The sequence below is a fragment of the Poecilia mexicana genome, unplaced genomic scaffold, assembly GCF_051168715.1.
Source record: "Poecilia mexicana isolate PSO_F unplaced genomic scaffold, ASM5116871v1 scaffold_17, whole genome shotgun sequence".
NCBI lineage: Eukaryota > Metazoa > Chordata > Actinopteri > Cyprinodontiformes > Poeciliidae > Poecilia > Poecilia mexicana.
Genome location: NW_028263386.1, coordinates 4330751 through 4351377, shown reverse-complemented (window position 1 = coordinate 4351377; position 20627 = coordinate 4330751). Strand labels below are relative to the sequence as shown.

Sequence of the window (20627 nt, the reverse complement as noted above, 5' to 3'; positions counted from 1 at the left end):
AAGACATCCAGATCCGTCCCTGATTCAGACTTGCTGTCATTGTAATTACTGTACAGCGCTTAAGGACTTTGCTATTTGCATAATTGATTCTTTTATCAAGGCACGTCTCGCTATCTCTCTCATATACAATCTGTTACGCCAAATGGATTTTTCTAACAAGGGCAGATCTGAAGCTCTGATTCTGTTGTCTCCCTCTCACTGCGTTTCTTTTCATCTCCTTTTGGAGCAAACACCTCCGTCTTTCCGATCATCATACTCGCATTTTCTTCAAAAACTTTTTGTTCTTTCTACAATGCCTTGACAAAAGGTGACCATGCCTCCTTAAAATCCTTCACATTTCATTAGGAAACACCTGAGAAATACAATATCAGAAAATATTACAATGAGGATATTTTTGGTATGACGATAAAAGTTGTGATATGTGCTTATTTTCTTATTTGCCCTTCCATCACCTTGTATGACCTGTAGCATTTTGGACAATGCCATTTGTGTCCGGTGTGAACATCTGCAGCCGTAAAGCTCAGTCCAACAGGCTAATGATTACGCTAACATGCAAATAAGAGTTTTGAATATTATCAGGACACTTTGGATATGTTAGCCAGCAATTATTGAACTCCAAAAGAGTCCTTTGTGATACGAATACTGTGGACACAAATATTGTAGTGACATATTTGCAATAGATTGTGTCTGTAGCCCTACACAGACATCAATGAGGTTTTTTATGAGATTTTACGTGACAGAAACTCAACGTCGTGGTTTTTCAGCTTTAAACAGCAGCGTAAGATCAGTCAGACTGCATGGAGAAGAATTATGAGCTTCAGTTTACAAGTCTTTAAACTTGTAAACTTTACAAGCTGCTATGTTCAGTTGCCTTGTTGGGAGGTGAATCTAATTCCCAGTCTAAAGTTTTTTAAGTTTCTGGCAGGTTTTCTTCCAGCATTGTCCTGTATTTCTAAATGTCTCCATATTGGTGGCATATTTCCTGTCGTTACTGAAAAAGAGAATCCCCGGAGCATGACATCTCCACTGCCCCTGTTTACTGTCTGTGGTGTGTTGGGTCATGTTGGCCAAAAAGTTAAGTCTCATTTAGGTTAGTTCGCCTTTGACTAGTAAGTCAGTTTAACAGAGGTGTAATAAGAACAAAAACAGCCCAAAAGATCCACTTTATTTACTAATTATGTGACTTCTGAAGGCAGTTTCTTTTTCTGTGGATTGTCTTTAGGGGAATCAAAGTAAAAAAAAAAGAGTTGTTAATATTAAAATAAAATATATTCCATTTTTTATGAGCTACTTTGTCTTGTTTATGACAAAAACAAGAGCTAGTGATTGTAACATGATAATCCTAAGATTACCTTTTTGTTTCATCTGTTGCTGTTATCTTTTTTCTGCTCTTCTTTCTTCTTCTTGAATCTTTTTCTCTTTTTCCACCTCCTCCACACCTTTCTCCATCTTTTCACTCCACTGCTTCCTTACTTTATTTGCAAAGTGTGCACATCAAGCAGCTCAGGTTTCTCGTTTCATCTGTCTCAGGCCCACCAGCTACTTCTGGGAGAAGGCGGAGGGAGAGCTCCCCCCACTGGCCAAAGCCGACGGTGCTTTCTTGTCCTTTTCAGTGCTCAACAAATCAGATAACGGCATGTACATCTGCCATGCTGCCAACGACATTGGGAAAGGCAGAGGGAGCTACACACTTCAGGTGCAAGGTAAGGGGAGAAACACTGAGGAGAAGTGGGGATTTATGTTGAGGCAGGGATCTTTTACATTTCTTCATGTTTTTTTATTTTTATTTCTTCTGTTGTTTGTTGTGGCTTTGCTTGTACGTCCATCTTTTTTCTCTTCTGATTTCCTTTTTTTGTTTTGTTTTGTTTTTCTCATCCAACCGTGCAACCATAACCACCCGACCGCTTTCGCACATTGTTGCGCCTCTTTCCCCTGGCTGTTGATGTGCTGTGTTTGTTCAATGCGTTGGTTGGTCTGTTTGTGTTTTTTTTATTATTATTATTATTGTTGCGCTTTGCTTGCCTATTTTTCTTTGCCTTGTAACACATATTCCTCCACCCGACCCACAAAGACGACCCCGACTCCTCAAACACAGTTACCCCCACGTTTTTCCCCACTTCTGTCTCTCCCTCCTCCCCACCTGACGTCTTCCAAGGCTCAGGGTCAGACTTCAGTGACTTCATCTCCACCTTTTCCCCTGACTCCTCCCCTTCGACGGCTGTGATCTCAACCACCATCCCGCCATCTTCCACCACCACCACCCTCTCCAACGCCCTTTTCCCTGACCTGCCCTTTTCCCCTGACTCCTCCCCTCTCATCCCTCCATCCCCTGCGACTCCCTCCCTCTCATCCCCCACCCCCTCAGTTTCCGTCCAGACGAACGGAGTTTACACTTTCACAGGTAAAACCAGTTCCACACTTGCACTCACACAAGACGTTTAGTAATGGAGTGGAAAGAGGGGGGAGGGGGGGCATTAAAGTCACTGCTTTGTTATTTTCTCCTTCAATACACAGACTGCATAGCTGTCAGAGACACTTGTTTTATATGCAGACCCATGCAAACGATCCCAGAAAACACACAGTGATGGACAAAAATTTGATTTTTGTGGCTGTTTGCAGCTATTTCATGCTTTTTTTTTCTTGTTGTCCTCTTTCCTCTTATTGATATTCCCTAATCCTTAACCCCCATATCCTCAACATGCACTCCTCGTCTTTATCCATGCATCCGCTCGTCCATCCATCCATCCCTTCATTCATCCATCATTCATCTAAATATTCAACTGTCCATCTACTCATCTTGAGAAGGTGATGCACGCAACTTGACAGGTATAACTTTTTCCAGCAGTCTCATGTTTGTGTGGGTGTCTGTCGTTTTCAACCACCTGTCTGTGCATCTATCTGTCTGTGATGCTGTCTTGTGTTTGTATGTCTGTTGTACTAAAAACTTACGCTGAAAAATGAATGAAATCCCCACCCACACAGCATACAGGTGCTTCTTAATGCATTGGGATGTAACTGAAAAGCCCATAACAGTCATTTTAATTCAAAAAGGGAAATTCACATGTAAATTAACAACACAGATGGATACACCTTAAAGGGGACCTGTTAAGAAAAATTTCACATTTTGCAAGCTTATACTCTTCCAAGTGCTGAAACAAACTCACATAGCTTTTGGCAATAAGTTAATATTTTTTGGTCTCTGGAAAATGAGCTGTTTCAAAAACCTCCCTTTTGTTGTGTCACAACCGAAGGGCACTGTGCCGTTACCTAGCAACCCAAGCCGAGATCCAGTATGTTTGGTCAGCTGGTTTTACCGTTGCATTCACTGTACAATGGCTGCTGGAAAATGCAAGTGTTTGTTGGTGACTTACCATCCAGAAACCACTTGCTACATTCTAGCTGGTTGTGCAGGAGGCTCCATTTCTGCTGTTCAAAGGTGTACAGTTGTATAAGTGTGCATTCGTTTGCAGTCATTGCCATGTGTGAGTGTAAACATTGAGTTGGAGTGTGGCAGCTGCAGCATATTTGAATTTCAGTAACAAGTAATGATTTTGTGCAAAACATGTAATGCACATGTTGGTCTATGGACCTATAGCCCATAGACCAATCATAACCTGTTCAAGGAAGTATTATTGGTCACCCGTAAGCTTTTGTTTTTTCTAAATTTAAAGAGTATATGTTATAGTTATTTGAAGCCCCACATTTAGCTTTTAAGAAAATTAGAGTATTACCTAAGACCAACAAAATAAAAGCATGTTATGGCCTACCTACGCAATCATGGAATGGACTTCTGCCTTGACAGTCGATGTCTGTCCAGCAGTCAGACATAAACATCCTCCACAGTGAGGATAAGCCACAAAATGTCCTTACTGAAAGAGCTGGCTGATCACAGAATGCTGCATCCAAGCATATTAATGGACAGAAAAACCTGGTGAGGATTCTCTGGGAGTGGACTGCTGCTGGTGACAAAACAGAATAAAATGGAAATAATCTTACCTAAGATAAAAACATAAAACCAGAACGTAATGTACAAGAGAAAGATGAGAAATGCCATGCTCAACAATGCAGGGGAGCTGAAGTCTGGTCACTAAGTGAACATACTGTACAGCACATGGACCTGGTTTTCATGAGGCCAACAACTCCTGTTTATTGGTCTATTAAAACACTGCATTATTATAACATTAACATTTTCTGAGTAACTGAATTTTGGAGTTTCATTAGCTACAACCCATAAACTTCAAAAATGATAAGAAATACACACTTGAGATATATCAGTCTATGTGTAATCAATCTGTGATTATATACGTATGAGTTTCACTTGTAGAACTGAATTACGAACTTTTCGATGACGTTCTAGTTTATTGAGATGCACCGGTGCCTTCCTGTGGTTCTTGTGTTTTTTTCTGTCTGGTGTTCTGGGGAGAAAACAAATGTTGAACTCTGGAGCAGGAAAATAAATTTTTGAAAGCACCACACACACGACGCACATGGACAAACCGCCTCTGAACACAACAAGACGTCATACACTCGCATTTCTCTAAGACATGCCAGCCAGCATGACCTCTTAAATGGTACAAGTCATTTACACATTGTTGCACTTCCTGTGTGCGTGTTTGTGTGTGCGTGTTTGTGTGTGTGCGCGTGTGTGCGTGTGTGTGTGTGTGTGGGTGTGTGTGTGTGTGTGTGTGTGTGTGTGTGTGTGTGTCAGTGTGGTATAGGGTGCGGGCGCTGGCTGTGAGTTGTTCTTGGGTCTTGTCTGCCTTCCTTTGATGCTGACAGCAGGATTTATTGGCTCATTCTCATTCTCGCCTCGTCAGCATGCCCCTCTCACCTCCACGCCGGCCATTCAGAGTGTGTGTTCCACTTTAAGTGTGCTTTGTCTTTTTCTTCCACTTCTCCCTCACTCGTCAAGCTTTTCTACTGTTCTGCTCTCTGCCGGTTAGCTCTTGTCAGGTCCTACACTTCTCTGAGAAATAGAAGTGCTACTCCTCCTTGCTCACCACATCAGCTGGTTGAGATCTCGCTCTTTTTTTTCCCCCATCTCTGCGTTTGTCATTGCATCCTGTTACTGTAATCACACGGGGTCTCCAAATAACCTTCGTCTTTTTTTTTTCCTTTTGTTTGGTCCTTCAAACACTCGCTTAATGGAATCCAACTTCTCCCCTTGATTTCACAAAGTGTTTTATGCTTTTTATGTCCCACACGTTGGGGAAGTGCCACTTCAGGATTGATTTGATCTGAGTGACTTTCTTACAAACACCCAGGGCTTTTATACAGCCTAAACAGACAGTCGAAATAAATGCTGTGTCAAATTGTTTTGGCTGAAAACTGATACCTTCTCCAAGCACTAAGAGGCCAAAATGGCCGATGTAAACAAAAGGGAATAAAACTTTAAATCTTTTGTGGATGAATTTGTGAGTAGTTCTACTTCGTCACAGATTAAGGAGGAAACACACAAGCAACTATTGACTATTGATTTACAAAATTCACAAAAATATTTTTTTTCTGATAATATTAATAGCACATAATAAAATACATAACTAGTATTTACTAATAGGTGGTCATATTTATTATTACGTGTTATATTACTACGTTTTTCTTTTTCTCATGGTTAATTGCTCTATGTTTGTATGTTTTTGTAATGTTAACTGTTTGATAAATATATTAAGTGTACAAGTCATAATTACCATGATGACCCATAATGCACCTTCATTCATAAGGAGGCACTTTGAAGTCTTTTCTGGTTAAAGTAAATTGCTCAATATCAGCAAATTTAGGAATAAAAATGAAGGAGAAAACAAGGTTTTTACTTCCCAGCAACTGTTTTTCTGATATATATTTAAAGCATCTTCATTCAGAGCAAAGTGGAACCAAAGTTAAATTTCTTGCTTGTCTGCATAAACCAGGTGAATAAAACTGATTATGACAACTCATACATTAACTTTCAAGAGATTAAGATATTACTTGGCAGCCATGTTGACAATGTGATACCAGAAACAGTCCAATGACTGCTGCACGCTCAGGATATCCTGCTCGTTTTGGACCCCCAACAAGTTTCTCTGTCTTTCTAAAACTTGCGTAAAGCTACCATAACAATAAAACCGACAGCTGGGGAGATTTCACCCAACATCTGGAATTATGTTTGTTCCCGTTCACTGAAGGAAGCTGTAAGCTGCACATTTCTGTGTAAGTTAGGCACAAACAATTGTTAATGGAGGGTGATGAAATTGCGACTCTCTTTCTCCTGGCTTTGTTTTTGCTTCCCTGTTTTTGTCTTGTGAAGAAGGTTTGCCACAGTGGGTATTATATTCTGACATGTTTCTTTGCTCCCCTGTTCTTATCTTTTCTTTTTGCCTTCCCTCTGTCACTCTCCCCATTATTTTCTCTCGCTCTATTTCTGCTGCCTTTCATCATCCGTCTTCCATTTCCACCAATATTCATCCACCAACCCCATGTTTCTTTTCCTCTCCCCCATTACGATTCCTCTGCTTCTCATACATCGAGGAATGCTCTCTGTCTTGTCTCTTCTCTGTTTTCTTCTTATCTCCTCCAGCTTACTCTTACTCTTATATTTCCCTTCTCTCGGGTCCTAACTTCTTCTCTTCCTGTCATCCCGCCCCGCCTGACCTCCTCTGAAGACACGACAGCCATGTCGGCATCTTCGGGCGTGGACCACGCTGTGATCGGAGGGGTGGTGGCTGTTATCGTCTTCATCCTGCTTTGCCTCCTCATCGTCCTCGGCAGATACCTCATCAGACACAAAGGTCAGCAGCTCTGCACAAACAAGCCCGCAGACGCACTCATACATTCATGTATGAACATACAGAGAGACAAGCTGGCATACATATGGATGCATGCAAAAATACGGCAACATATCATCCCCATATACATGCATATAGAGAGAATTACTGAGGGAATTTGAAATGTAGAGGACAGAAGATAACGACGGAAGTTTTTGACATTCTTAAAGTGTATCACATGTATTTTCGGTTTTTATGTTACATTAACATAAAATAGTGTTGTGTAAGGAAGTATAACGTGGTTTTCAGTTACAAATACAAACCTGACATTCTTTTGAATGCAGGCCTTTCCACTCTGATACCCCTAAATAAAACCATCTACAAAGAACTACCTTCAGAAGTCACTTAATGAGTAATTCAATTCCACCTGTGTGTAATTAAATCTCTGTGTAAATCTGTCAAGGTCAAGGTTTTAGAGGTTTGTTTGAGAACATCAGTGAGCAAACAGGAAGATAACGACCAAAGAACAGAGCAGACACGTTAGAAATAAAGAGGTGGAGAAATTTACTTCAGGATTACGTTATAAATCAATATCGCAAGATTTGAGCATCTCACTACTCAGTCCAAAAAGACAATAGTATAACTGCTGCCCCAATGACAGGTCAGTCAAAAGCAGCATTATTTTTGAAATGGAGCAAAGAAACCCATGAAATCTCTGGACAAGCTGCAGAAGTCCAACATAAAGACGCATCTGTTGGTAAAAAGGGAATAGTTGTATATTCTATAAATATGCTTAAATAAGAAAGGTAAGAACAAAGAGATTATTTAAATAAAACTGAAAGAAGTAGAGGTGTGCAATACTGTATATTTTGATTACAATTTAATACTGATACCAATACAGGTATATTTTTTTTAAATCAATCAATCAATCAAATTTCATTTGTATAGCACATTTCAGCAGCAAGGCATTTCAAAGTGCTTTACATAATTAAAATAAAAACAGCATGTGAGAAAGAGATTTAAAAAAAAACAAAAAAAAAAACATCATTAAAACGCAAACAGTGAGAAAGAGAAATGAAAAGCTGTCTCCAACCCTTTTGACTTTAGTCAAACGCCGTTTGACAAGGACTTTAACCTCTCGGACTTGAGTCAAAACGTCGTATCATCAAACTTCTGACTTTTAGGTGTTTTCTGGGTGTTCCTTTGAATTATTATTATTTTGGTAAAAAGAATTCAACAGGGAATTTGAAACTAAAGTATTAATCTCATCACACTAGTATCAATCCAATTCTCATACCGACATAGTTCCAATGTTATCAGTATTTTAGATGGATCTGCCTGCCTCTAAGAGGAAGTCCTGTCTGCAGGGTTCCAGAGCCCATATTGGGAAAAAGATCAGACAAAAGTTGACACTGTTTGGTTTGCAGTTGGCTCTGAAACAGGCTCCTCATCATGACACATGGTGGAGACATTACACCGTTCCTCATCAGGGGCTTTGAAGCTGTTAAGAGTCAACGGAGGATGGAGCTCAATATAAGGCTCTTGGCGTAAGGAGGTTGGGGCTACAAATGACCCCAAAACGGAGGTGGAGGGTCCAGGAGACACCGACTATAAAACCAGACAACCACAGCTGTTTTCCTCTTGTCTGATCCGATCTGCCTAATGCATAATTTTCCTTCAGCTTCATGATTATGCAGCATTTTGTGTTGGTCTGTTACATTAAATCTCAGTGAAGGCCATTGAAATGTGTGGATGTTACATAACAGGGATGCTTCCAAACAGGACATGGAGGGAACTGGGCACTGTTTTAAAATCCATTATGGTGGATGTGTTGCTTAAACTGGGCTGTGAGGCGCTGAGCCGACTGACGTGCAGAACCCAGATGGCTGTTTTGTGACGTCATTAGGGCTCTTTAAATCAGAGGAAGCCTGCTAGATGAAATGTAAATGTATCTGCAGCTTTTGTCACAAGACATATGGTGACCTAAATAAAAAATATACTGCAATTTGGAGGGAAAAATCTGAATAATTTGAAGAAAACAGTGAGTGATAAAAGTATTAGATGAGTTTTAAAACTTTTACTTTGGTATTAGTGGGTGAAATATCTTTATGTCTGATGACCTCATTGACAGATCTGTGCAGTCTGTTCAGACCTCCTGTTTCCTGCATGTTGAAGCCCCAGTGATACAAGCTGATGACAACTCATTACTGTTCATTACATGTTTTGTTTACTCAGCTTTCTTTCGCTTCAGATTTCGTCTTACTGGCAATTAATTAAGTCACAGTTATTTGGGCAAATGAATAAATCATACTGTTGTGATGGTAAAATTAATTACTCCCATCCCAGAGTGACTTATTAACTCAGTGGTTAAAGTTTTGTGAGAACAGTAAAGTGTATTTAGTTTCTTTCTGTTACACGTTTACCTTTTGTCCCTAAAAGAAATAACCTTTGTGCTTCTAATGGGAATCGTAGAACAATAACTGAAGATTACAAGACTATGATGTAAGAGCTTGAATATTCTCCAGAATATTGTGTGATTACTGCTTGTGCTCAGGTCCATTTTATTTCCCAGGTCACTGTGTCCGGCTCAGTTTAGGTTCCTGTTGCTGCAGATCCTTTATTCAGCTGGGACTCACAAAAACATCCAGAGACTGAACTGATTGCCTCTTTGAGCAAAATTCAAATCAGTGTATCCTAACTAAACAGCTCAGTATTCACAAATATGCCTCTAGTGAAAGTTTGTCTAAATATGTAGATTTATTTTTGTTTAAATAATTGTAAATGCCTGCTTTGTTATATTTAAGTCAAATTATGAACTTACTGCTGTAAAAGTGTGTTTCCCTAACAAAAGCTATGCAAAGCTAAGTAAACACAGTTTATGTTGCTGCATTAAATATTATACCTTATACATGCATGACCAATTCTGGCTTTAATATTAACCAGATAAAATGCACTACTATTAGAAATGAGCTGTAATGCCTCCACAACTGTTAGCAGTCAAAATCAAAACCAGAGTTTAGTCATTATTGCATCGTATCGCACTAAAAATATACATACAATTCAGCCTTTCATTTTACTATGTTCAGTTAGGGGTGCAAAGAAAATCCTAGAATTAAGATATTGGTTGTTGACTTTTCTTTGTTTGCTTTTTTTTTTTTTTAAGCCCCAACAGTAACAGCTGTCGAGCTTTTAGTGAAATACGTCTTTATGTAACTGAAACAATAGTTACATATATTCATGCTTATTAACATGAAGCAGATGCCCGTTCTTCCTCTCATGTTGGAAATGGAAAAGAGAACATCCCATTAAAGTAAGACAGATGTGTGTCAAATTATCATAATTTGGGAAATGGTTATAGGAAAGACATCTGAACACATAATGTTGAAGAATTAACTTTAATATTTAAAACAACTGCAGCAGAGAAGAAATGTCAACATGTCTGAGTCGCAGTAAACAGGGGCATCCTACAGTCACCTGGTCTCCAGTAGCAACCATTAGACACCATCTACATGCAAACTGGATATCTGAAAATATAAACTGGGACATCATTTGGTCTTTTAACAGGATAATGATCCCAAACAAATCACCCGATGGTTGATTGTGGCTATTGACCGTAAGCTGCGAACTTTGGCTTTAGAGGAGCAAATTTAGATATAGTATGATTTCAGCTGTACTTTATAATAAACTGACTTTGGTTGGTGTAGTGAACTTAAACAGTTTAGTTTTTCCCCAACAGAAAGGCACTGGTGTTGGGATGCTAGGTTTAGTTTGCTGCCAGATAATCAAGATCATGCAAAAACATAACAAAACTTAAAAACAGCATTGCTGCATTCTGGGTTTAATGGTTTTATGGTCATTTTAGTGGTTTATATAAACATAAATAAGTAGGCGGGTTCTCCCCACATCCTTAACCAGAATGTTGAAGCAGTGCCAGACTTCATTCCCAGCATCGCCACACAGTTGATCCTTTATTACTTTATCTCACAGAAAGCAGCTCTATGGTGATATTGAAATGTCAATTCTGCATATTCTGAATAACAATTAGCTCAAAAAGATTTTGGATAGTAAATAAAAAACATCATTAGCTGGTAGATTGATGTTTCTGTTGGGCTGATTATCTGTCTCCGCCGCAGTAGTTCAGACAATTAAACCACCAGAAAAACAACGAGTCGCTGAAAGCTCTCGTTGTATTTGCTTCGGAGCCATGACACAATCTCATCTCAAACATCCCATCCTACTGGGGACCTTCACTCCCAGTGGTTGACTTTTATGGCCTCTACAATCCTTCTACTCCACCCTTCTCCCCTCTGTCTCCGGCTCACTGGGTCACGCTTTTTTTCTCCTCGTCCCACAGGAACGTATCTGACCCACGAGGCCAAGGGCTCCGACGACGCCCCTGACGCCGACACGGCCATCATCAACGCCGAGGGAGGTCACTCCGGAGCCGAAGAGAAGAAGGAGTACTTCATCTAGATGGGCGGGGGGACAGAGTGGTGCTGGGGGGGAGAGAAAGCGAGGAAGAGGAGGAGGAGGAAAATTTGAAGGATCCAGCTGGAGGAGAGAGGAAAGGAAAAACCTCCATTTGTTTTCAGCTTCAGTTCTTTACTCTGTTGAAGGGATGTTGGCAAGGGAAGGGAGGTAAAGAACTGTGGGCGGAGCTTCAACTACCCTCTTTGCATTGATACAGGGGAGTGAGATCTTTTGCACTGACATTCGGATGAACTGAAGTTACACACACACACACACGCACACACACACACACACACACACATGCAAACACGCGCACACATACATGATTCAGTTCTTGTTTTTCCGCAGACTTGAACGCTCGTAGATGCTCAGATTAACAAAGCCGAGCTTCCTACTAACACATCCTGATCCATTATCACATCCTCTCACAAGCATCCCTTTTTTCAACTGTCGGCGCAGTGAAAAAGCTGAATTGTAAACCACATTCTGACATCGTCACGACCTCTCCTCCACAGCGCAGCCAACTGCGGGTCTGCCCCCTTCACGTTCCTGTCCTCATGCTCTCTATCAGAACAAGGCAGAGTCCCTCCTTAAACTTGCTTAGGGTAGACAAAATTATTGATTGGAAAACTTCATCTCCTTCCGTCTTTTTTTAATCTTTCTATGCCATCAAACCGCTTTGTGCGGACGTTCAGATTTTTCCACAACGCACCACCACAAAAACTTGCAAAAACAGCATTCCCACCTTGCGCTGCCAAGCCCAGGGCCTCCAATATACATATATAAATATATATAAATATATAAATATAGAGTTATATAGCATTCTTTTTACTTGACAGAAAACATTCGGTGTGTTGTAAATACACTTTCTGTTCTGTTATTTTTCTGCATTCTGTCACTCTTCGGCGCCCCCTATCCTCTCTCATGCAGCCCGTTACTGCATTACAGCAACTTAAATACTCAAAAATAAAATAGAAAAAAAAAAAAGCCTGCCTGTTTTTATTACATGCGTGAAAATTCAGAGTCAAAACGATCATTATCTTTGGGCTAAAAAAAAAAAAAAAAACATGTAACAACCATAATGTTGCAATGAAAACTAACCTTAACTGCAAATATTTGTACAAAGAATGTTTTTCCTATTGGTTTGTTTGTGTTTTCTAAATTTCTTTTTGGATTTTTTTAGGGAGATTTTGTGTTTCCTGTCAGCGTCTTGTTGTGTTACCGTCAGTGTTAAGAGTTTACAGTGTCTGCTGGTTTGTCAGTTCAACAGTCTTTTTGTTTGGGCATTTCTTTGCTTCTTTTGTCGTGCCGTGCTCCGTGGCGACACTTTCTCCCTGCGTTGTCAAACCTTCAGCTCTAATCGGTGGCCAAGTCTGAGTTAAACATTCAAAATGAGTTTAATAGAGTTTCCTTCTTGTCTTTCATGTAGTTTCCCTTCAAACTCAGCCTGCTGAACCTAACTTCGCTTCGCCTTCACCTTCAGATCGCCTTTCTTGGCAAGGCCATCTGGCTCTGAGTCCGCTGAATAGGGGCTTCACTGGCTTTCTCTAAGAACCTGCCATGTTTGCTTCTCCGGGGTTGAGAAAATGCTCACAGGACCTAACAGGGCTGTCTACATGCATTACAGCCAAGTTCCTGGAAAAAAAAGGGGGTGGGGGGACAATCTCTTCCCGCTATGGTTTTCTTGTGTGAGCAGGACTCATTCGCCAGCTTAGCGAAAGCTTCCCATAAACGAACGCTGCTTTATTAAGGTTGAGACTTGGCCTTGGCAGTAGCAAGCCCCACTTGGCCCAGGCATGGAAATTGATTGCAATCTAACTAAGAGGCTCTGGCTGCAGGTTGTACACATGCCAAGGCTCTGTTTGGCCAGACGAGGATTTCAGGCTGCTCTCACACTCAAGAAAGTCATTTAGGGAACCTAATGTCCTCTTCTACTTTTCTCCTTCTCCCTCCACTCGTCTATTTCTTTTCATACTTTAATCAATCAAGCTGTCTGTGTCCTGATCCACCTTCACCCTGTCTCCCCTCCTCTCGTTGCTCCTTCCTTCCCCTCCCCTCCATCTCCGATACATGTCCAGAATCTCCTTGCCCGTCTTTAGCTCAGTGAGGAGCCTGTGTAGACGGAGCTGTGTGAGCTGAAAGCTCTCTGCGGTCGTGGCATGTAGGAGATGAATCACTGATCAGTTTTACAACCTTCACTACAAAAAACAACACAAAAATATTACCAAGTATTTTTGTCTGGTTTCTAGTGTAAATATTTTTAGGACACTTGAAATATGACAAAACTAACATACAAATAACTTTTCAGCATTGCAGGTTGTTTTAAGTAAGTAATTCCTTAATATTGATTTTGAAAAATACTTTTTCCACTGATGGATTTTTTGATATATAACAAGATATTTCCATAATATAAGTAATCTGCCAGTGGAACTACTTTTCTATCATGATTAAGGAATTATTGACTTATAATAAAACAAGCTCCTACATTTTGCTGAAAATTTGTTTGTAAGTTAATTTTGTCTTATTTCAAGTGTTCTAAGATATTTAAAAATACGTGGTAAGAGTTTGTGTTTTTGCAGCATTCCTGTATTAAGTGTTGTCAGCTACCTAAGAGGACTTAGTGAGTTTTTACTGAAAGAATTATTGGCTGGTATATGTTTAGCTGATGCAGATAATAGTGTTTTTGGTATTTTGCGATGCAGCCATACTGTCGCCGCAAAAGTACAGAGTCATGGGTTCGCACCTCCTGCTGCTTGAAGTTTGCATTTTGTCCCTGCACCTGCCTGAGTTTCCTCCAGGTTCTCCTTCTGCAAGTCCAAAGACAGGGTGCAGTTAGGCTGCGAGTGTGCATGAGCAAATCATCATCCCTGTTCGTCTCTCTGTGTTGGCCCTGTGATGGACCAGAGGCCTTTCCGGGGTGTGCTCTGCCTTTGCCCTGTGGCAGCTGGGATAGGCTGCATCCCGGGCGTACAGCCCCTACAGCAGTGGTACCCAGCCCTGGTCCCCAGAGTCCACTGTCCTGCGTGTTTTGGATCTTCGGTTTCCAAACATTTTCTAATAAGCACCACCTCTGTAAATACTAATGTTGCCAAGCACCAACATGCTGGCGCTTTTTTCTTTACTGCATCCGGATTTTGACTTGGCAGTTTCTACCTATTGGGTCTGGATGCTCGGATCAAGGATTTAATTATGCATTCAATTATTCGTTACTTGACATTTTCAAATTGGAAGGATGGAAACGAAGGTCTTCTGTAGTTTGCCAACAACCTGAACCTCAAAATCCAATATGGCTCCAGCCAGTTGAAAGCAAAATAATAAACAGTTAATTGCACGTTTGTCAGTGTGCATCTTATTAAGTTTAGTATCAGATTGTGGTCTGCAACCTCTGCTAGTGAGCAAATAAACACTAAACCATAAATAATAATAATTATCCTTTAGTGGCTGAATTATGTTATGCATAAAATGCATTTTTCTGTCAAACAGATTCTAAAACAGGTTAATAATTTGCATATAGCTCATGTCACGAAACATACATTCTGGTCTCTGGTATGAAAATCAGCTGAATGAGGCATTATTTCAAAGGACTTTGACTAAGAGATGTCATCAAGAAGCTCCCAGGATAATCTGTGTTGAAACTGTGTGAACGAATTCATTATTGAAAACTTAAATTTCTTGAAATACTAACAAATACTCCTTTCTTTTGAGCAGCTTCTGTTTGAAGCTAAGATTATTCTATATTCAATTCAACTCAAAAATACCTTTTTGATCCAAACAAAAATTAAATATGGTTTAAATGACTCATATAATCCAAGCATCTTCAAAGAGTCGTTTTGGATGTTGATGCTGGGGGCAGAAAAAATGAATCTAAAGGATCCTCTGAATGAAGACTGTTAGTGTTTGACAGCCACAACATGAAAACAGCTCAATATTCAGGTGACAGAGATGGTATTTTACAGCAACATGTCTTGGATAATACCACCAGGTTTTGGCCAGGCCTGCTACTCCACCTCAGTTGCTTTTGCCGCTCCTTCCTAAATCTCTGTCTGGCCACATTTTTTAGAAAGCCGGGCAGAGAGATGTCAGGGTCCACAGGATGTGATCCTGGTCACCTCCTTTTCAACTCCTCTGGGATTTTGAGTCTGGTATTATTCAAGCTTTTGAGACACTAATCATTTGCATCTGGTCACAAAAAGTATATCTTGTTGCCACAGTTACGCATCTTAAGTTTCTGAAAGTGAAACAAGAGCACATTTCTTTCCTGCTTCACAACATCATCCAAAACCAGAGGGGTTAATTGTCCAAACATGTAATGTCTCAACCATCAATAGTGACAAATGTCTTCAAATCAGAACTAATAGGCACTTTGCTGCCACCATTAGTGGTACAACTCTACAAATTAATTTATGTAAAAGGATAATAATTAATTTTTTCTTAAGACAAATCTAAATCTGCATAATCTGTATCTATCAATTCCTCCTAAGGAGTTGTAGCTTAAGATTTCATTGGTGACGTTTACCTTCTCTTCTCAGTAATTAATATCTTTAGCTTAAATTTAAAGTTTAATGGAAACAGAACTAGGAAGAACTGAGAGAAATGTTACATTACCCATAAAAAAATAACCCATAAAAAAATACTTCAGAACTGAATTCGGAGTAATAGAAACAACATAATTTTTGTGGAAATATCTAATGACCACAAATACACCACAAATAAATTCACTTTGTAAAAAATTGTTCCATGTCTTCAGTTACCAAAATCTGTTTCCAATGTGGTCAAAATGAGCAAGCAGGGAAAATCTTTGTGAATATCCCAGTTAACACACACCAGGGTTCAAAAACAGGCTTCTGAGGAACTTGGTGGCACGCTAAGGATGCAGTCTTTGAAAGTCTATGTGCTGGAGCAACACGTCTTCAAAAAGTGAAGGATATGAGGATCAGGGTCTGGGGACCACTACTCTATGGGATAAAGCAGGCATAGCTGATGGATGGGTATTTTTTTTTTTTTAATATATATATTTTTTTATTTTGAGTTTGACTCAGCTTTTCATCTCCGTTATGGTTGAAGAGCAGAGATTCAGCTCTGTCTCAGAGAGCTTGTTGCACACTTCAAAGACGTTAGCATTGAACTGTATTTAGCCTCAGTCCACTGTAACTCTGCTCATGCTGGACAGAGAGGAAATACTTGCCTCCTACTTAAAGTATAATGTCTTTTTAAAAACTAATGGACCTGTATTTGCCTGTAATTTATCGTCCTGTTCTTTGTCTTAGTTAATGTGCTAGCATGTAGCTTGCATGAGGAATGATTGGAAAGTGTAGATACTGCTGGAGACGAGAAGTGCCGACAAGCCACTCTCCTGAGACTTCGCTGCTGCCCTCTGTTCTGCAAACATACGGTGTGTCCCAGATAAATCCGCCTGTAACCTCCTCATCTCTGCCCACCAACCAATTACGACTCTTTCTGCTCTTTCCTCCAACACCCCAACATGAAATCTGCATTTGTTGTTGAACTGGGACGCGCAGTCAGTGAAACTGTATTTTCTAGCTTGGGTGTGATGGCGACTAACTGTCCCCAGGTGCCAGCAAAGCATCGCTTCTCTTCTCCGTCTTCAGTCAGTTTTAGCCGGACTGTCCCTCACTCAGAGTCGTCATCTCCTCTTTAGGCAGTTGCAAACAAGCCCCATTTTGTAGAGGAAACTATTTACTTTTTAAGTCATGTTTTTTAAAAGCTGTGCATAATCATCAGTGTTTGAGTTTCAGTTTGGTTGATTTATCTTTTTTTTTTTATTATTATTATTATTATTTAGATTTTCCAAAACTTGAATGTTAGAATTGTAGTATTTGCATTTATTTTCTTGTTTCAGCAACCATTTTTATATATTTTCCTGTATATAGTGTTGCCTTTCTGGAAACTCTTACATGCAGACCCATACAAACACTTTACACACACACACTATGGGTGCATTAACACACACATACATGAATATGCACAGCAGGTATGTCTGCTCCTGTGGTGTGTGTGCATGTACTTTAGTGTGTGTGTGCCTGTGTTTGTGGATGAGTGTGTATCAAATGACCCAAACAGACTCCAGAGACACTCTTAATGTGTTGCGTTCACAAAAATATTTTTATTTCCATGAATAAAAAATAAAAAAAATCCTATTTTTTTTTCTTTTTTGGATGATAAGTCTTCCTTTTGAGTAAATATTCATATCACATGGAAGTAGTGTTGTTGTGTGTGTTAATTTGTATAAAAAAGGCAGATGATGTCATCAGTGCGCGACCCTGACAGATGCTGTGATGGGGTTTAAACTGTTGGCTGAAATGTTCCAAAAAATATTAGGTTTTGTTTTGTTCTTTTCTCCTTCTCTTTTTGTTAGAATATGAGTTGAGTTGTTGACTTCAATAAACATGAATTTGGGTTAATTTCATCTGCTTGCTGCTGGTTCTTCCTGATTAGAAAGGATCTCATTTAAACTGCGTTGCTGGTTGTAAGTGAAGGATTTGCCGTGACACAGTTCGTCTTTGGAGACGGACGGTTTCTCCGTTTACGCTGATGAGAACTGGAAACAGAAAGTAAACATACTGCTGGCTGCCTGATGTCCTAAACAAAGCAAAAGCAAAGGACAAACTTGAAGTTTATCCCTGTTGCTATACAATATTAAATTCAAATATTCACATTACAGGGCAAATAAATGTATTACAATGATGATGGTAACATATATGCACTTCATAACTCTATAAATAAACTGATTTTTCATCAAAATATGTTTTGATGAAAAATCAACTGCACTCTCCTCTCTCACAGGACACGGATGCAAACAATTTCACAAAACAATACCACCGAAGAAGAAACAAAGTGGAGGATCTACTGATCATAAAGTTACACACTTACAACAAACACAGTGGTTTCTGTTGTGTTTAGGGCCAGATATAAGAACTATAACAACAGAAGACATTTTGTATAATAATAATAAAGTACAGACACAACCAGATTACATGTTAATTCAGGATGTGTATGTTGAGTTTTTGAAGAGAAAAACACATTAAAATATATTATTATTATTGTTGTTACTTTTTTACTATGTCTCACAATATTACTTTCAACTAGCATCAACATTTGAAAACAAAAGTAAAACATTGCTTTGTAATAAAATGCTTTTCTTTGGGGAAAACATTTTAACACTGATATTTAATACCAGTTATAACTAAATAATAAAGTAAATAAGAAACATAGTTTTGGACCTCTTGTTAGGCTGTCTGAACTGTCTACAGGTCAAGCAATGCTTTTGATTCAGTAACAAATACAATGTATCGTCGAAGAATTTGATAGGACTTGTTTCACATTTTTTGCGCCTCGCAACTACACAACATGGCCACCAGAGGGCAGTACAATACAGTGAGTCAAGCAATCTTGATTTTAATACTGCAAATTGTGTTGGCGAGTAAATTGGAAAGCCACTTTCCCATTTGTTCTTTCAGTTTAATTTGTTAAAGGAGTATTTTATGTACGGATATTAAAACTTCTCCTGCTAAAGCATACTTACATTACATATGTTTTATTTCTGTCTGACATGAGAAATCCATCATTTTTAAGTATTTTCACCATGTCTCATTTGTTCCGATATATCAGTAAGTAATAACATAAAACTGCTGCAATTTTCTGTACTTTAGGATAAAACTGAGACGACAAATATTCACCCATAACATTAATATGATATCCGATTTCTAAAACTATACAATCACTGATAGTGCACTGCACGCACACGTTTCTGGAATTTTACACAAATTAGCTGCTGGAAATAATTTCTAAGCAAACACTCTGCTCGTGCTCTCCAATAATCCTTATTATCCATCAATAACTTGTATAGTAATCTTCAGATTTTAAACTTAAAGGGTCTCGTAGTTGAAGTTTTGAGGGCCAGACCGCTGTTCCTGGCGCCGTCGCTGCAGCGCCCCCTGCCCCTCTGTGGAGCATTAACTGAGATTTGGAGAGGGGAGGCGTGGAGGTGCTGGTAGTACATGAGAGAGGGGATGTGTGCTACTGATTGTCTGTGAGAGGGGAGGGGGGCAGAGACACGCAGAGAGACAGAGAGGGTTAGAAGAGGGAGAAAGGAATTCAGAACTGTTTAAATGGGGATCCAGAGCGCAGCGCGGACAGCGGCTGCGGACTGAGCCAGCAAAACAAAAACAACAACAGAAAAAGTGGAGACAGATTTATTTTACGCACGGGAAAAGTGGGAAGTAGTTGGAGGAAAGGAGAAAGAGGCATGGGATTTTTTTCCTCTAAATGTGTCCTGTTTGACTCTCATGACTCAGAGAGGATTACTGTTAAACTCAGCCGCTCTGCAGGAATTGATGGTGTCTTCTGAGAGAAACGGAGCCGAGGGGAGGAATCTGAATGCGCTCGGCTGAACCATGCCAGGCTTGTGGATCCTAACTTTGGCACTCGCTTTCAACCAAGGTGAGTAAAAGATGAAGACCCAGAGCTGAGAGAAAAAAAAGAACGATGGACATCAGTGAAAAGTTTGCTATTAATTGTTTTCTTTTGTTTTCCTTCTGCTGCTTTGCGCTCTGAGGGTCTCTTTATGTCTCATGGCACTACTTGCAATGCGCGTTTTTATGCCTGGCATTAAATCCACGCGCATGACTCCGTGCGTGGAAATAGTGCTTCAGATTTGAGCATCATTCATACATCCCCACAGACGGGAAGGAAAAATCTTTTTTTTTTTGGGGGGGAGGGGGGTTGTCTCTGCTCATATCCAGGCGCAATCGGCGCTTTCCTTTTTCTTCCGTTACGCGTTTTCTTGGGCAGAGATGTGGACCATCTGCACACGACATTGCCTTGACGTGACCTTTAAAACGCATGAATGGGTAGATTTGGCTGGAACAAATACGGTGCGGGTCAACGCAACGCAAGCACACGCACGCGCATTCACGCACAATTTGCGCATAAGCTGTCAGTGTGGGGATGATTGATGAGGCGAGGATCTAATGCACAGTCTGGTCGCTGGGCTTTAACATCAGGCTCATTGGATCATTTTTCAATGCGTGCGCGCACGAGCTAGACACGTGCCTTTAGTCACACTGGTGTATTTTGTGTGTGTGCGTGTGTGTGCGCGTGTGTGTGTGGTGAGAGTAGAAAGAGCAACGCAAGTGTCCCTAGAGAGAGAAAGCTGATGTGTGTGTGTGTGTGTGTAGGTGTGTGTGTGTGTGTGCGTGTGTGGGGGTGTGTGTGCGTGTGTGTGTGTGTGTGTGTGTGTGTGCATCTTTTTTCTTTGCATGCAGGTAGAGTCTGGCGCACATGAATGAGGCCTTCCTGTGCAGCTGCCAAGAAAAATTCATATTTTACCTGAAAGACTGAGACATATTCACTGGACTGGAGAAGAGTCCTATTACTAATATTAATGCCCCTTTTTAT

General features: G+C 40.1%; 2 protein-coding genes across 5 annotated transcripts in view; both read left to right on the top strand.

Moving 5' to 3' along the window:
• Positions 1 to 17632, top strand: part of cadm3 (cell adhesion molecule 3) — a 150825-nt gene extending 133193 nt beyond the window's left edge. The window contains exons 7-11 of one of the 4 annotated variants that reach the window (XM_088014563.1): positions 1531 to 1703; positions 2057 to 2401; positions 2806 to 2826; positions 6639 to 6764; positions 11095 to 17632. In XM_088014563.1, coding sequence (XP_087870689.1) covers positions 1531 to 1703; positions 2057 to 2401; positions 2806 to 2826; positions 6639 to 6764; positions 11095 to 11213 — 784 coding nt within the window. In that variant the 3' untranslated portion in view covers positions 11214 to 17632. Of the gene's footprint in view, positions 1 to 1530; positions 2402 to 2805; positions 2827 to 6638; positions 6765 to 11094 lie in introns of those variants that run through there. The other 3 variants (XM_088014561.1, XM_088014562.1, XM_088014560.1) reach the window with 3 other exon arrangements.
• Positions 17633 to 19212: 1580 nt separating this feature from the next.
• Positions 19213 to 20627, top strand: part of kirrel1b (kirre like nephrin family adhesion molecule 1b) — a 103738-nt gene continuing 102323 nt past the window's right edge. Inside the window, exon 1 of the mRNA XM_015009746.2 lies at positions 19213 to 19670. Within this exon, the coding sequence (XP_014865232.2) occupies positions 19625 to 19670 (46 nt within the window). The 5' untranslated portion in view covers positions 19213 to 19624. The remainder of the gene's footprint in view (positions 19671 to 20627) is intronic.